We start from the raw sequence: 18,330 nt of genomic DNA, 5'->3' as shown, positions 1-18,330 counted from the left end.
CTGGAGGGAGTACTAGTGGTGGCGGCGGAGGTGGTGATAACAAAGTTGATGCTGGGGTTCTTTCTTTTTCCTCTTGAGTTGCTAATGTAGACGTTCTTATCTTCTGCAAGTGTGCCTTTTGTTTGGATAGCTTAGGCATGGCTAATATCTTCAAATATCTCTTCACTGAAAAATAGACGCGAATTTCACACGGCAAATTAGTGAACGTGGCAAGCTAGCGTGTACATGTCCTTTACTTTGTAAGGCTCAGGCCACTGCCAGTCGTGCAGGCTGAACTTCCTCACACCACATACTCACGTGCATGCCGGACGTAAGAGAAAAAATTATGAGTGCATCAAACGCAAAAAAAATATATAGAGTAAAATATGGTCAAAACCTATGTAAACTGGTCTCATAGCATATGATAAATTAGGATATTTTACAATATGCTTGGTGTTATACCATTTATATTTGTAATGCAGAAGTAGCAATCTGAAATATGATCTTTTGGTTCTCTTCAAACCATAGGGATGGCAAAATCTTATGGCGCAAACCTTTCGCCCATGCAGTGAGAATCCTGACACATGTTACACAGCACACATGAGGGGCCCAGCTTTCATCTTGGTCCCTCACTTTGCACTCAAAATAATGCTCATAACACTTTTTAACCAATGGCGTGAAACACCGTCTTTGTGACTTGAATGTCAATACACCGCAAATGAAGCAAAAGTTGTCTGGTTTATACATTTTCTTGGGATTGTAACGGTGAATGGCGGGTACGCTACTGTACAGTATCACAAACTTATTGCCACACAAATGCGGACTACAACAACACTTCAAACACATTACTGCCAAACGTATAACAATCTCACGCAGTGTTGCCAAAATCACTGTTGCTAACCGCTTGATTGGAATTTATCCCACGTAACACGTAACGTGATATACTGTGGAACATAAAAATTGTGGGTTGGGTGATGGAAAAAATTGACATAATTTTTGGATTCTGCATGCAAAATCATTTATGGTACAGCTATTGTTTTCCTTGGGACAAATTATTTGTTGTAATGCGTGACTGGATCGTAGGGACTACGGAGTAGCTATAAAAACAGTTAAAATTATGTATAAGAACTCCAGTTATCACGTACTATTCGTTTTCAGTCGGTAATCATAATAATAATAATAATGATAATAATAATAATAATAATAATAATAATAATAATAATAATAATAATAATAATAATAATAATAATAATAATAATAATAATAATAATAATAATAATAATAATAATAATAATAATAATAATAATAATAATAATAATAATGATAATGATAATGATGATGATGATGATAATAATGATGATAATAATAATAGTAATTATAATAACAATGATGATAGTAATAATAATGATAATAATAATAATAATAATAATAATAATAATAATAATAATAATGATAACATTAATGTGGGTAAAAGTAAGGTGATGAGATGTACAAGGGGTGAAAGTGGCAGTAGACTGGAAGTGAACATTAAGGGAGAGCGACTGGAGGAAGTGGATAGTTTTAGATACTTGGGTGCAAGTGTAGCAGGAAAAGGTGGAGTGAAGGTGGAGGTAGAATGTAGATTGAGAGAAGCGAGTAAATGCCTTGGTGGTTTAAAGAGTGTAATGAGGAATAGACATTTGGGAATGGATGCGAAGAGGAGACTGTATGAAGGAGTGATTGTGCCAACAGCACTGTATGGGGCAGAAACGTGGAACATAAGAGAAGAAGAGAGAAGGAGTTTGAATGTGTTTGAGATGAGGTGTCTGAGAAGTATGGTGGGGGTTACTAGGCTGGATAGAGTGAGAAATGAGGAGGTGAGGAGGAGAACAGGGGTGAAAAAGGATTTGGGAGATAGGGTTGATGAAAGAATATTAGGATGGTTTGGACACATGGAAAGAATGAGTGAAGAAAGACTAGTAAAAGAGGTATGGAAGGCAGATGTGGAGGGAGTGAACATGAGGGGACGTCCTAGGATGAGGTGGATGGATGGGGTGAAGGGGGCTTTGGGGAAGAGGGGAATGTCTGTTGAGGAAGGAAGGGAGAGGACGGAAGACAGAGGTGAGTGGAGAATGGTTGTATATGGATGATGTTGTGACTGCATGAGGAGGAATGGGCGGGGGGGTGGGGGGTGGGGTAGTATGTGTGAGTAAATTTTGACGCAGCCCGAAGGGATTTCTCCCCGTCCTCGCCTTATATGCAAAGGGGGACGGAGAGGGGGGGTCGCCGATTAAATGAAGCGGCCTTGCTGTGGATGTACTGTGTCTTGCGACACTGCTTCTGACCCAGGGCGGTGGGCAGGGTGCAGGGATGACCCGTCATCCAGGAGGTGCTCAGATGAGAGGAAGGGTGGGAGGGGTGTGGAGTGTATTTAGGGATGAAATGGGTGGGAGTGTTTTTATGCCTTCCCCTTTTTGGCTACCTCCCTTGTAAGGGGGAAAAAGCCTTGGTATATGTATGTAATGATAACAACAACAATAATAATAATAATAATAATAGTAATAATAGTAATAATATTAGTAACAATGATAATGATAATAATAATAATAATGATAATAGAAATAGTGATGGTAACAATAATTGTTTCGTGATTAATGAAGTCACAAGGATGAGAGGACAGTTCCCAAGGAAAAAGGAAACGTTGAAAATTAAATTCTTCCTCTTCGGTGCGGCTCACAAGGAAAAACAATCACTAGTTATTTGTTACACTAAATTACTAAGAATCAAAGGGAAACAGAGAGGAAATAGAACAGTTAGGGAGAAAGTAACAGGAAGAAATCGCGACGAAAGGGAATATAGATGAGAAAGAAGATAATATGGTATTGGGTTGGACAAAAGGTAAATCAAATATGAGAAAGAAGAGGAGAAAGACGGGAGAAGAAACAGAGATGTTAAGGAAACGAAGAAAGAAAATGAAAAGCTTGGCAAAAGATAGTTTAGTGACGGAAATACCAGAGGGCAGAGACCGCGCGCGAGGTCTGATGAAATACCGTGACTCGATTGGAAACCGACTCAAAATCTTACAAGTACCAACCCGCTGTCCATAGAGGTCCAGTCTTGTACAGAGCGCCGTGCGAGAAGGACGTTCGCGTGGGAGTCGGACCGGCATCTCCAAACGAACAGGATCGAGCAACACGACGTACAGACACAAGCTCAGTATTGCTGGCTCGGTTGCCAGACCGTACAGAGAGGGGAATACGACGCAGCTATCTTCTTTTCGAGTGGAATTTGTTTTCCGAGCAGTTTGCAAGAATTGCGAACCCACTTTCGAATTAGCCAGGGATATACGATTATGGAATCTTTGAGATTTTAATAGAGGCTTCTTGGGTGAGCGACAAGGCAGCTAATTCTCCTTCCCCCCACCCCCCCACCACGTGTATGCGAAACACGACTTGCAAACTTGCTACCATCAGTCGGTCAGGCCACGCTTGATTGTTTTCTGCCAATTTCCCGCGTCGACGCCTAGGTCCACGATGCCTGCAGTTGCCAAAGGTAGATTTTTTCGTATTATTTTAGTGTTTTACATAGCTGGAATATTGCAGTGACTAATCATGCCAACATATTTTGAAAACCATAACATCGGGTTTTAAAAAAGTTGGTAAACATACCGAACAAGTAAGCAGATACTCAAAATGCCCAAAACGATACCTACCAAACATCCAGTACCAAAAGGTAACAAACACCCAAAAAATGACAACAGACACCCAAAACACTAAGCCAACAAACACATACCATACCCAACACCCAGACGAAAGCCAACAGGTACACAAATCAAATTCAAGAGAGCACCCCAGCGAGGGAACAATATAACATTGTAACATTGTCCTTACTAGCATTATTCTCACCTCAACTGGTTTCAGACTTCATGCACAGCCATAGCCATTCCAGCACTCTGGACACTTTCCATACACTTTGCATCATATCAACCTTAAGCAGGAGAAAACCAGTGATGTAGTACGAATGTTGTACCATCCTCTTGGGAATAGGCTGGTGGTCTTGCAGTGGACCCAGGAGACTGAGCACAGACACATCGTTATCTAAAGGTCTTACGGTGGTATTCTTAAAAAAGTATTTCCTTATATAAATCCTTAGAAGTAAGGGAAAGATTTCTATAAATATTTTTATTAAGAATGTCACTGTAAGAATCTTACGGTGGTATTCTGTTTGTTTTCCTTATATGAAATATTTCTTCCAAGGATTTATATAAGATTTATATAAGGAAATATTTTGTTTAAGAATACCACCGTTTGTTTTTTGGCTAATGTCACATTTTAATCGGTTGTGAGTTCCTGTCTATAGGAAAGTGACGTAGCTTTTTCAGGTGGTTCTATTCTATTATGGTTCCCGCCAGGCTATTTAATTCATTTCGTGCAGTTGATGCATTTTGACCCTTTAGTGATTGCTCTAGCTTTATTTTAGCTAACGTTAAACTGTTTAATTCTCCTTGGAGCCAGGTTTGAGAAAGTTTTAGATTTTAACGATCTACCTCACCCGCTGAAATATTATTTATTTAATTGAATTCCATAAGTCTTCACTTTATGGAACTTCAGTTTTGTCGTCTCTTTTGGTATCTTAAAATCTTGCCATGAGAGCATTTCATTATAATGTGCATGTCGTTTCTAGTCCTTATATCAAATGCAGTACGAAATATTATGTTTCTGCTCTTCATTCGATGATTGCTTTGGTTACTGCACAGCCTAGTTCCAAAATATGAGCGTCTGTGTTGGACAAATTAGTTGTAAAGCAGTTCTACATGAATAACGAATCCATTGCATCAGTGTTACAGCGAACGACAGAACATGATCCTTATCTGAAAAGTATATCCTGTTATTGTAGCATTTATGCAGTATCTTTTCACACAGACACATTATTTAATTGGTATTATTAAATAAAAAAAAACAATGAAAGATGTATGTGGATAATTCTGTTATGTCACAAATCAAATTAGGATGCCCACCATATAAAACCCCGCGAATTGCGCAGCCGTGTAGCCAAAATATTGTTCTGCAAAATTTACTCGTCTATCCCTAGCTAGCTAGGACACTGCCTCGCCAACGAACTGTACGCAAAATATTATGCATTTTCCTAGCCCCGTACTCAATTTTAAATGTGTCTCCTAAGTTATAATTTTATAAGAAATATATATTTGAGAAAAATGTAGTGAAAACAATGTTGATATTGCCAACGTTTTTATTGTTTCCTCAGGGGAGTTGTGTACAACACACGGCTTGTAGAGCTGACGTAACGCTATCGTCTCGGGACGTTTATATACTGTGCGTGTGTACACACACACATACACACTGCATGTAATATTTATACGAACTTTACAGACAAACTTTGTTTTCCTGTAGTGCATTTAATTCTGTGTTGGACCTGTCTCGGATTCTGATTAATAATTGAAAGAGCAGCATGTAAAGGCACTGAAGGACAGCGTCGGTATTCTCTTCGGTTTGTTGTTGTCCATGGGCGTGCGCAGTTCACTTACCTTAGCGCTTTTCTTCGTTCTTCTCTTCATCGTCACAGGACCCGATGACGAAGTCACTTATAGATATTCTCTCTCTCAGTAATGACACCTATCTAATCCTACCTTTGCTAATTATTCTCTATATTTATTCCACTGCATTTTTCTCATGTTCTCTCCCCTCGTTCATTCGACATTGTCCCCTCGGCCGACGCCCATCCACTCTCTTCTACAGGGTGACCTTTACCCCGTGCTGATGTCCCAACCGCAAAACCATACTCTCGCACTGCATTCACACAACAGTTGCAAGGACTTGCTATAAGATAAAAGTCTAATTTTTGGACGGGGGTTGTATTCTCAATTTTTTTCAGTGAAATTAGTTCATATATATATATATATATATATATATATATATATATATATATATATATATATATATATATACATATATATATATGTATATACATATATATATATATATATATATATATATATATATATATATATATATATATAAGAAGTTTAAGAATATTTTTGTGGTTAGGTTAAACGAGAAAATCTTCAAATTGTCCTTGAATCCCTCTGCAATAGCGAGATTGCCAGTGTTAGGCAGATCATGTGTTGGGCAGAGTAAATAGCGGCAGATTACAACGTCGCTGTTGTCAAGGGGTTGAAAGTTGGTTTGACGGATGTGCGAGGGAAGAGTGTGTAGGCTATTTTCTACTGGTCGCGAGATGTTCCCTGTTGTTGTTGTCTTCTAATGCTCGCCAAATTTGGTGTAGTGTAACGCCCAAACCGCAGTCTTTTGCATCGGGTTTCGTTTGGAAACCCGCGATCCTGCGACTGCTGGCAACGGTATTCGGCCCCTTCCCTATATCTCTCGGTGCGCATTTTTATGGCACCTGTTCGTAGGAGGAAGGGAGCAGCCGCTAAATATAATTATATAAGTGAGGGTGTTGATGGGCTTTGGAGAAGACTAACGGGGATTGAGATACCCCGTCCTGCAGGATCACTATGCGCGTCTGTTGTAAGCTGGGTATGGACGTTTACTTGATAAAAATAAGATAAAATAAATAAACAAATGAATAAAAATAACTAAAAAATCCATGAGGAAGCAATGAGGCTTGGTATATATATATATATATATATATATATATATATACATATATATATATATATATATATATATATATATATATATATATATATAGATTTTTTACGTGGTTTTAAGTTTCTGTTTGTGTCTAGCCTCGTTGCGTCATCAAGACTGAAAACTGAATTTCTTAACTATTCTTGAGACTAACTACCGCGAAAATAATAATACAGTATTGTAGTCTTGTTTTGATGAAAAGACCAGCTTGTCGTTGTGCACACCATATCGCGTGTTTTGTGGGTGCGTACCATGGGAGTTGTGATGTCATCATACCAACTAACATCATTATCATCATAATGAGTATTATTACCATCGTGCCTTCTTTTTTTTTTTTTTATTCTATATCTGTTCTGTAATCTGACGAAGTTTGGATCTTTGCTCGTGTTTGGAGATGATGACGTCACGTCCCGGGCCAAGCAATATTCAAAGTCGCCCAAGTCGACGGTTTTAATTGTTTTTCCACCACACTACGCTGTTATTATTATTATTGTTGTTGAAACTACTACCGCTGTTACTGTTGTTGTTGTTTTTTAATTGTTTAAATTTTAATTGTATTTGTTGTTATACTTTCTCACTGTTATTAATCATTTATTGATATTAACATTAGTAATGAGATTATTGTTCCGTGGCAACAAGTACTGTCATGTCGATAGGAATTTGCCTTGGCCCATGAATAGCAAGTGGTCTGGAGGAGGTTGGGAGGGAGAGGAAGTCCTAAGTGCAATCCACTGTATGCCTAGACAGACTGCACACAGTCACTGTGGAGTCGATTGGATGTTTATCTCGTTAAAACTGCTTACTCTCAGCGAGACCAAAATGCTGTAGAAGTCTTCGTTGTTTTCTTTAAGCTCGTCCTTGGTCAACTAGATAATCCTTATTTCAGGGGTTCTGTTCAGAAGAGGGTTAATTTTTTAACGTTTAGACTGGGGGAAAAGGGCCGGTGATCTGGTTGTGGCAACAGAACTGACGGGCTGAGATTGATGACGTCAGTGCAGCGTTGGCTGTAGGTATCCCATCCGGTATCACTGCCATGCTGGTATCATTACTCTCAATGCATTTACCAAGCATGGCATCAATGGCTCTCCGCATGCCAGTGCCTCACACGGGTTGAAATTCTGAGTGAATAACTTTACAAGATGACGATTATGATGGGCAAAGTGTACAGAAGCTTGATCCATGCCATGTCAGGATCTATGCAAATACACTTGTTGTTGAACATTTAAACATACGCAGCAGTTATGATATTAACTACTTCCCGCAAAAATAAATAGCGTTACTGTAATAACAACGAATGGTATGATTGTGTAGTTTTTATGTACCATAGATGAAAGGCCGACTGGAACATTGAAAGTGAATGTCATGATGAAGTTATATACGAAGGAAGTGGATGAAAAAGACACGAATCTACGTCCAAGATTATTCGTACAGTTTCGCACTAAGCTTCTTCAGAAACATCTCTTTCTGCTGTGAATATGATTTATTATTTTGATACTATTGTTCGGATTGAGTTTACATTTGTATGTATAGCACAGAAAGATATTCCTCTGGAGAAGTTTTGTGCGAAAGTCTGGAATGATCTCAGACTGTTCCTCTTTAGTGTGAAGAGGACCTTTATGTTTACAAATGAGGGTAGAAATGAGACAAGTTGGTGGAGGGAATATTATTTTGAGGGTCATTTTGCGCACAGCTTAAGTCGTGAAATGCAGTTTTAATGGTGTTATGAGCAAGAGGGAATGGTATTTACCACATTTTTCATTTAATTTTTTATTGTCCGTTTTTAACGTACTCATTTTCATTTTTTCTCTCTTAATAGTGCACTAGCACATTTTTTTAACAAGTGACTTAAAAATGTGTGGAATGTACATATTTTCTCGTGTTCATTTGTCTCGTGTGATGCTTTTGCGTGTTATCATTATTTAAAACAAGTACATTCCTACTTTTTTGCTGTTAACTCGAACGCGCCGTAGTTTTTCAAAAACATTACTACTATTGTTACTACTACGTATTAATATTATTATTCTATTAAAAAATGGCAGCAGGAACATAAATGTTATTCATGTTTCCAGGACATAGTGATGTAAGGTCTTTTAGTGGCACACAATCAGTTATGAAATTAAGTCGCATCAGTTTAGTTCAGTTGGCTTTGAATTGTACGAAGTAAAGTTAATCGTAAAACAGGTGGAAATAAAGAAAAAAAAAATCGCTCTAGAAGGCTCCCAAGGTTATGAAATTCCTTGGCTGGTTCATCCAGATGGTTTTTATACACTTGGATGAACAAATTAGCCATTAGCCAGGATAGAATGATTGTAGTGTGGAGCATTTAAGGGTTTAGATGGATCATTCATGGGAAGTTTCGCGTGACGTGCATTCGAATCTTACTGAAAAAAGAACCTAATGTTGATAAAGAGGAAAATATACTCATTCACATGTCTTGTAAAAAGACTGCTTCACACACACCTACACACACACACACACACACACACACACACACACACACACACACACACACGTACACACACACGTACACACACACACACACACTCACTCGATGGCGCAGTGGCACAGTTCCCGGCAGCCAATACGGCGGTCCGGGTTCGAATCCCGCCCAGAGCTGAAATAATTTCAGTATTGCTACCGCTGCGGGTTGTTACTCCAACTCTCGTGGGTGGAGTTGGGTGTGTGTGCGCGTGTAAGGTCACAGCATTACCCATAAATCGGTCATATATGAGCTCTGAGCTCTATTCCGGGAGGGAAATAGCTGTCGATAATGATTCCAACACGTGATCCAGAAGACCATGGTGAATCTCTCTCTCTCTCTCTCTCTCTCTCTCTCTCTCTCTCACACACACACACACACACACACACACACATATATATATATATATATATATATATATATATGTGTGTGTGTGTGTGTGTGTGTGTGTATGTGAGAGAGAGAGTGGGTACCGTTATGTGCCAAATATGTTTGCGACAATGATGACGTCATGTTGGCAATTGTTTTTAATTTTCCTTCAACTGAGTTTTGCATATTCACAGCAGTGGAGCTACAACAATTATGAGGGGCAAAGCGTGCATGTCGAATTCATACCCATCATGCAGAAGCATACGTGACGTTTTCACGTAATTCTGGTATTCCACAGGAATGAAAAATTCGTGGGAAATTTGTAGCAGCATCCGTTGTCATTGCCGTGACTGTTGCGTGCCTGGGCACAGCATTTTGACTGTCGCCGTTGCTTTCTTGGAAATTCCAATGAGATGGACTTGTGATGTCGGTGTTGGTTCCTATTATCTACTTTATTTTCTATCTTCCTCTTCTTGTCATTTGTCGACCCGGTTGTCTGTCCCACTCGTATTCTCTGTCTTTTTTCCCCTCTCGTCGTAATTTCAACAGCTTTCTTTACACTGGTATATCCTCCCCTCCCTTATCTGTAAAACTGTGATAATGGGCTCACTTGTGATTTCTGCTTTTTATTGATCCACTGTGACATGCAATTCTGGTATTACAAGAATTGCCCTTGGCATGCACACGTTAGTGTTGTCATTGTTATTACTGTCATTTGTGATAGCAGTAATATACCTGGTTCTTGTTTTCAATATTTATGATGTCTTCCTTCCATTTTAAATGGCTGATCACGCGCACTTACGTACCAGTTTTCGTGATCGTATTGATACTTGTAGTAGTAGAATCACGTGTGAGTATTCATAGTAAGGGTACGAAGAGGGTACGAAAACTTTTAAATAATATTGTGACAATTTAAAATTATATATATACATTCTCTATACATTAATGAGGTGACTCACCGGTGAACATAATCTCTGAGCAAGAAAGGCACGCCAAGCATGTTACATATTAGTCAAAGAAAATGTGAAGAATAAGTGACTTGGCAACTTACTGAAAAGAAATGAGCCAAACAAAAATTTCAGTTGTCATATATTTAAATGATACACATCAACTGCCTGCCGACTCCACTCTTGTATTTTACACGTTAAGTCTGTCAAATACGATTAAGTTGATCCTGAATTTACACTGGTGAATATTTATAAGTATTTCTGTTTTAATGCATTGATTCGGAAGTTGTGATAGTGGTTATTCTTTAGTGCTTGTGGTGGAACTGATGAATTTTGGTCTATCAATGATGCTGCCAAAAATCGTGCAAATGTTATCGCTGATTTAACAATTGAATGTGCTTTTGCGACAAATTGCAATTGCGAAGCAGACCTTTCGGTGAATACGTATGTTCACACACACACACACACACACACACACACACACAGTATATATATATATATATATATATATATATATATATATATATATCTTGTACATAGATGCATATACATATATATATAATATATATATATATATATATATATTCACACATACACATATTTATACACACTGCATACATATATTCACATATACATATGGACATAAGACGGCAAGATCTCTATATAGCGAAGTACGTCCTGGTAAAGGTGGATAACTTCGCCATTCCTGCCCATCGGCTCTTACGCCGGCTCGGCCATCAGAGTCAAATGGGAGTTGTCCAAATTACCCAAGGACGCACTGCACTTCGGCGAGTTCGTATCCGGACCACGTTCTCTTGGAAGGTCCGTCGTCCTTTTGCTCCATGGACGCCTGCGCACAGTGACCTCCTGGATGCGGCCGTTGACACAAATATGCTGTGTCGGGATTTTTTTTTTTTTTTTTTTTTTTTTAACTACAGCAGTGACAGTTGATGGAGATACAATATATTATAAGGCAGTGTCTTCCAAGACTGGCAAAGTGGGTCAGTATTAGTCAGACCACCAAGGCATGCGATGAGAGGAGAGATGGTGGGAGCAGAGGGATCAGCTTCCACCGAGCCAGATGCGGTTAACTGCGGCAGCAACTGAAAATGAAAAAGATGGCGTCAAATGTTGAACAACTAGAGGACAAATGAGGGTAAGGGAAAACAAACGAAGAATGATCGGGAACATGCAGTGTTTCGACCCTGTGTGGTCTGTAAGCTAATGGTGATGTGAACAGTTCTAGTATTAGTAGAAGTTTGCATTCGGTTTTTACTAGAGAAAATTATTTCGTAGATGAAGGAGATGCATAAAATAAGTTTGTGTTGAGTGAAATAGATATGAATGTAAAGTACGCTTAATATAGTGGTGGACAATTTCATTGGGTCACGAATTCTCTCCACACAAGAGGAAACTAATTTACGCGATGTCTGCACGCGCTCCAATGACAGGAAACTCCAATCCCCACCTATAATGCACTCCATGATTGCGGTGCTATTTGATACTAATTATGGTAGTATCCTTCCACGTAACTGTTTCCATAATGTCGGTGAAACGTACACCGACATTATTCGACTTCAAAATACACACATGCACGTAAACCAGTTTTGTTTATTCAGATAACTGAACACATTCTCTCGCTTCGATATAGAGGCTAAGTGAGAGTTCGTTTTAGCGTAGAGTTGAGCTTCTGTTCATAAGTTGGTAAAAACAATTTGAATGTTTTTTTTTTTAATGAAGGGTACATTGGGTGTGCAAAGTGAATGTAAGTCTTCATCACAGTAGATATAAAAGTCGAACGTTGCCTTGTTTTGAGAAAATTAATGCAAGTACTGTACTGGAACTCGAGACAAATATCACTTTGAGCGCGCCGACATGACGTCATAACAGTAGTTCTTTTAAATTTACGGAACGTTATTTGAAATATGAATATATCCATATGACAACACCATTACGTAAGGGTAAGCTTAATTTAGGTTTGTTTTAAGTCGTTTACGACATTGAAAGATAAATATTCTAACCATTAAAACCTTTTTAATAAAACGATACTTTAAATGAAAGTTTGTAGAAATGGAAAAATACCGGGGAAGTGGACCATCCAGAATTTATGTTTACTAATTCCATATAGAACTCATAAACTGTCACGGAATTTAAAAATCATAAACATAAATAGATTCTTTCTTAAATATCTCGGACTTAGCATCGCCACAGGAAGGAATATGACTATACATAATTTATGGAGTTGTTAGAACGAGTGTGTTACGTAAAATAATTATTGGTTATTCTTAATGAGGAATTATCCGAGGCACTTGGCTGTGACTGAAGCTGTCACTTTTGCCTTAGGCAATATTTGATCTGTGGTTATGTGATTGCTGGAAACTAGTACCTTTAAGTAACACTTTTTCTTCTTCTCATTTGTACTCTGATTGTTTTATGGCCGCCTGGGTTTTACGCCAGTGACATAAGTCACCGCAAAATGCCAGATTTACTTACCTCGTCCTAACCAGCATGACAAGCGCTCAGGAGTAGCGTTCTCGTTTTACGTGCGGATGACCAAAGATCCTAATATCCCAGGGGATGGACACAAATATGGGCGCCTCAGATCTCATAATACGTAAACACTATGCAAGTTTGTAACCAGTCCTGCAAGTCTGGTGCCTCGCACAGACAAAACACACAGAGCTAGTTTAGTACCTTTTTACGGCAGGTATTCTACCCAGAGTAAGATTCTTCCTCACCTTATTTCCTCACTTGTGTATTTGTCCACCAACAGTGGACTGCCTCATTTCTTCCTTGAACCATCCCCTAAACGTCTCACTAATCGGCTCTTCTCCTGTCCTGCCCAGGCAGCAACACAAAATCTCTGTTGCAGGTACCTGGAGGTCGCCAGTCACGGATGGGTTGATCCCCACCAAGGTAGAGGTTACCTACAGTAGATTTTAAACTAAACTAGCATAGCTTATCGCTCTCTGACATGTTTCTTTCTTTCATTGCAGATTGCATCGCAACAAGATGGGTTGTTGCTGTACTGGGTTGCGTCGGGTTCATGGTTGTCTACGGCCTGAAGGTCAACTTCAGTGTAGCCATTATGGCAATGGTGAGTTGTCTTGCATGGGGACTCTTGGTGTTGGTGGTTAGTTTACAGAGTAAACAGATAATTGCCCAGTTGTCTCCATTGTATTTGTACTTTGTCGTCGGTAAATGGCGCTTCCATTCTTGATAGTAAAGATAAAACACGCTCAGCCTTCTTCTTTGATATATCATTAATCTATAGTCATAAAATATGTGCAAAATTCAGGATGGGTTTTACTGAAGCCCCTAAATCATTGATTGCTTAAAACCTATGTAGTTAGTAGTACCCTATACAGAAATGTGCCACCAGTCTTGTACAATTGGGGAAAATTGTGGAATCTTTCATAACAGGGAACACAAAAGAAATGGAGTCATGTTTTTATATATGATTCAGCTAACACTCAGTAAATAGTTTGTAACTTCGTGTCATTTATAATTCGCAATCAACTCCTAATGATCCATTCAGATCACTGGGTCTTATGGCCGACGACGTTGATTTATTTTATGCCCAGATCCTCATATGGAGGCTTTGGACATAAATTAATCTCATATAATCATTGTACTGCAAAAGGATCTTTGAGTATTAGATTTAAAGGCAGTAAAACCATTAGCTTTGTTACAGAAGCATTATTTAACATTCTATCCAACGATACAATGGTACACACCGGTTCATAGCCTTCAGAAGGGCAAACGGAACAAGTTGTATTTTTTAGTTTGGTTTGGTTCTTATACACTCAGGAAGGAAAAGTATAGTTAAGACACCTAACTCTGTGGTTACACAAAACCCTGTTGTAGAAATGGAAGCGAAAAGACTGTGGATGGCCTGCTGCCATGCCTAGCTACCTCGCTTTGCGGTAGATATAAGCTGAAATAAAAATATAATTTTATTTGGGATAAGATCGAATGTAGATCAGAACAAGGTCTTCATTGATCAAAACCCTGTTTTCTGTGTTGGCTAAGAAAAAATCTCCATAATTCATGGGTAGACTATTCTCTTTTTTTATTTTATTTTCTTTATATATATATATATATATATATATAATATATATATATATATATATATATATATATATATATATATATATATATATATATATATATATATATATATATATATACGGACCCAGGACTCCTCTTCTTATACAGTCCAAGATCTAAGAGTATATTTAGACCTTGATACAGTCTTACCTCAGTTGGCGCACATAGTAACATCATCTCTTGTTCATCTTCAGGTCAACCATACTGCAGTGGCCGAATTATCGAAAGGTCACGGAGACCACCATGCTGATGACCCCCATGAAGAAGTTCAGGATGGACACGCTCTCAATACGACCATCGTGTCCGCCAACGACTCTGCTCCTCTCACTGACGCCTGCGGCAAGGTCATGAAAAAGGAGAACCTTATGGTAGGTCACTGCATCTCTCGGTCAGCCTTTTGCCTCTAAAATCACTGTGAAATTTTAGTTTCAATGTCTCTAAGATCACTGAAATGTTAGTTCCAATTTCACCTCACACTGCACGTGCGCGCGCGTGTGTACGTGCGTTCTCGATACTCGTTTTCTAAACCCCAACCATCTAACTTTACTGCGCCTTTTCTTTGCTTCTTAGTAATTTTCATTTTTATCTCCATTCTAATTCGCAGTCTCTGTTCCATGTTTCTCATCCAATATTCCTAATATTCGCGTATCCCTATTGAAAGTACACTATAATCATGCAGTACTTAGCAACTCAGCATCCTGAGGTACACGCATTGCTAGTCAGTTGCAGCAGCTCTCTATCTCACATCCTACTATAATTATACTATTACTTTCTGTTCACGTGTAAATCTTTCCTTCCTCACGTCGCACTTCTTATTCAGTATTTAATTTATTTTGGACATACTGACAGTTTATATACTTGTATTGTTTGCGAGCGCGTGCCGTTCTTCATATATATTTATGATATACAGTACTGGTGTGATCCTATGGTAGGCATTGCAGTATTAATATACGCGTATCGGAAAGGGGAGGAGCTTAGTCCCAGTTCACGCAGTTTTCCCGCGAAACCCCAACAACGTCGACACTTAACCAATCACGTCCAGGATTCTGAAACTAGATGTTTGTCTTCAGACAAATATTTTGATATTATCATAGCCTGTATATTTTTGTACGGCAGGCTTTAAAAAATCTGAGGTCCAAAACGGTTGCACAGTTTTCAAACTGTATGGTGCGGGTTCCTGCAAAGAAAGAAAGCTACTGCGTCCCTGCATAGCCGATAAGCAAACATTTATTGCCGAAGGATAGCAGGAAAGATGGCGCTGGCTCGGTGATCGTATTGGTATAGTTGGATTTATGTGGGCTAGGGAAGGAAGTAATGGGTAATGTGCACCATACGGCTGCTGTTGTGGTAATGTGGAACAAGGTAACTACGTGCCTACCTGGTGCAACAGGAAACAGCAGGTCTGGACATTTATTGGTTGCAATGTGAGTGGCGATGTGTTGACTCGTGTTCACCGACCGTCTGGCTGAGTTATTATTATTATTATTATTATTATTATTATTATTATTATTATACCTTTGGTGTATGGTGTATGTATGTATTATTATTATTTTTATTATTATTATTATCATTATTACTATTATTATTATTATTATTATTATTATTATTATTATTATTATTATATATGTTTTTACTGGTACGATTTTGAGGAATTCTCATGAAAGAATATTGATTCGGCTGTTTTAGAACGGACGTGCCCCCCCCCCCCCCACACACACAAATGAGTTGATGGCGCAGTTGGATAGAGTTCCCGGCAGCCACTAAGGCGGTCCGGGTTGGAATCCCTCCAAGGCTGAAATAATTTCAGTATCACTACGCTGCGGGTTGTTACTCCAACTCTTGTGGACGGGGAGTTGGGTATGTGCGTGTAAGGTCACAGCATTACCTATAGATCGTCATATATGAGCTCTGAGCTCTCTTTTAGGAGGGAAATAGTTGTCGATCACGAGTCCAACACGTGACTCAAGACCATGGTGAATCACACACACACACACACACACACACACACACACACACACACACACACACACACACACACACACACACACACACACAGGGCATGGAAAGAAAATCAAGAAAGACAGTTATAGAAGAGACCTGAAAAAGAACAGCTTTCCCCACAGGGTAATAGATGTTTGGAATAAGTTAGATGAGAAAGTGGTGTGTGCAAAAACAATACATGAATTTAAAAACAGTCTAGATTAAATGAGATATGAAGACGGGATACCACGAGCATAGCTCCCCTTCCCGTGAAATACAACTAGGTAAACACACACACACACACACACACACACACACACACACACACACACACACACACACACACACACACACTTCAACGAATGGACGGCTTAGAAGACGTTCTGAAGAAAAGTGAAGTCTGTGGATCCCAACGCAAAGAGAAGTGCCTAGTGTTTTTGCAGGGTGGGGGGGGAAATTGCTCGTGGAGTAGTGGGAACGTAGGGAAAGAGGAAAAGGGGAGGGATTACTGAGGGAAATGGAAGGAAATGAGGAGGGAGTAGACTTTGACCAGCCAGACAAGCGGAAGGTAAACAAAAGACTTAGCGAGGATCAAATGTCTAATAAAAATGTAAAGATTAGAAGTATAGAGAGGAGCAATACAGAAGAAAGTGACGAGAATATGTTCCAGGGATTTAAAGAGGGTGGGGGGGACACAACCCCCCCCCCCCCCGACTGATAAGACTAGAGGAGAGAGTTGATAAGGTGATCGAGGACTTGGAGCGTAAGTTAGGTAACGTAGACTCCATTTTTCAAAGAATTGAAAGGTTGGAACAACTAGAGAAGGCTAACAGAAACTTAACTGAAGAAATAGAGGACCTAAAAAGACAGTTAGGAAATGTAAAGGAGGAGAATGAGAAATTGAAGAAGAATAGTAATGAAAACAGAGAGAAACTAGCTACAGAAGCTAAAAATTGGAGAATAACTCAAGAAGGGAATAAGGTTTCATTCACTGACATAGTCAAACAGCAATTGAAAGAACATAATGAAGACTCAGTTATTAAAGTGATGAGACAGAAGGAGAATATAGTAAGAGAATTAGCTGACAAAAAGAAATGTATAATTATATTAGGAATGGAAGAGAAACATAACCCAGATAGAACTGCAAGAATCAAGGAGGAAAATGAAAGAGTAAGCAGTTTATTAAAATTAGTCCAGGAAGATGAACCAGAAATTATAAAGGAAATTGAGGAAAAATTCAGACTCGGAAAATATAGTACAGATAAGACCAGACCAATTAAGATTAAATTCAGGTCACAAACAACAGCAGAGAAAATTCTATCCAAGACAGGGAAACTAGCAACAAATGATCAATATAAAAAGGTATGGATAAAAAGAGAAATGAATAAGGAGGAAAGAGAGGCAGAAAAGCAGAAAAGAATTGAAGCTAAGGCAAAAAACGAGGAAAGAACGGAGTCAGAGAAAGAGAGATTCTATTGGAGAGTAGTGAACATGAAAATAAAGCAGTTCGACATACTAAAGAAAAACATAAGGGAAACAGAGAATACAATGGAAGTGGCAGAAAACTAAGAGTGTCTTACACAAATATAGATGGATTGATAACAGGATTGAATGAACTGAATGATTATTTGAAAGAAAAAGAACCGGACATAATGGGAATTGTAGAAACAAAATTAAAAGGCCCACTACCACCCAACAGTGTAGGACATGATACATACAATTATTGGATTAGAAACAGAGAGAAAAAACAAGGGGGTGGAGTTATGTTCCTGACTAAGAAGGATATAAACGTGAAAGGTGTCATATATGGAAAGAA

At 38.8% G+C, this 18,330-nt stretch overlaps 1 protein-coding gene across 4 annotated transcripts in view; it reads left to right on the top strand.

The window, feature by feature from the left end:
• The window catches only part of LOC143038134 (sialin-like), a 138,379-nt gene that overhangs the window by 70,980 nt on the left and 49,069 nt on the right, over nt 1-18,330 (top strand). For 3 of the 4 annotated variants that reach the window (XM_076207139.1, XM_076207138.1, XM_076207137.1), the window contains 2 exons: nt 13,421-13,521; nt 14,729-14,902. In XM_076207139.1, coding sequence (XP_076063254.1) covers nt 13,421-13,521; nt 14,729-14,902 — 275 coding nt within the window. Of the gene's footprint in view, nt 1-3,091; nt 3,511-13,420; nt 13,522-14,728; nt 14,903-18,330 lie in introns of those variants that run through there. The other variant, XM_076207140.1, reaches the window with a different exon arrangement.

Source organism: Oratosquilla oratoria, chromosome 23 (genome assembly GCF_046742065.1).
Source record: "Oratosquilla oratoria isolate Oo_2021 chromosome 23, ASM4674206v1, whole genome shotgun sequence".
NCBI lineage: Eukaryota > Metazoa > Arthropoda > Malacostraca > Stomatopoda > Squillidae > Oratosquilla > Oratosquilla oratoria.
The sequence above is the reverse complement of the archived record's forward strand: the minus strand, read 5'-3'. Positions and strand labels throughout refer to the sequence as shown.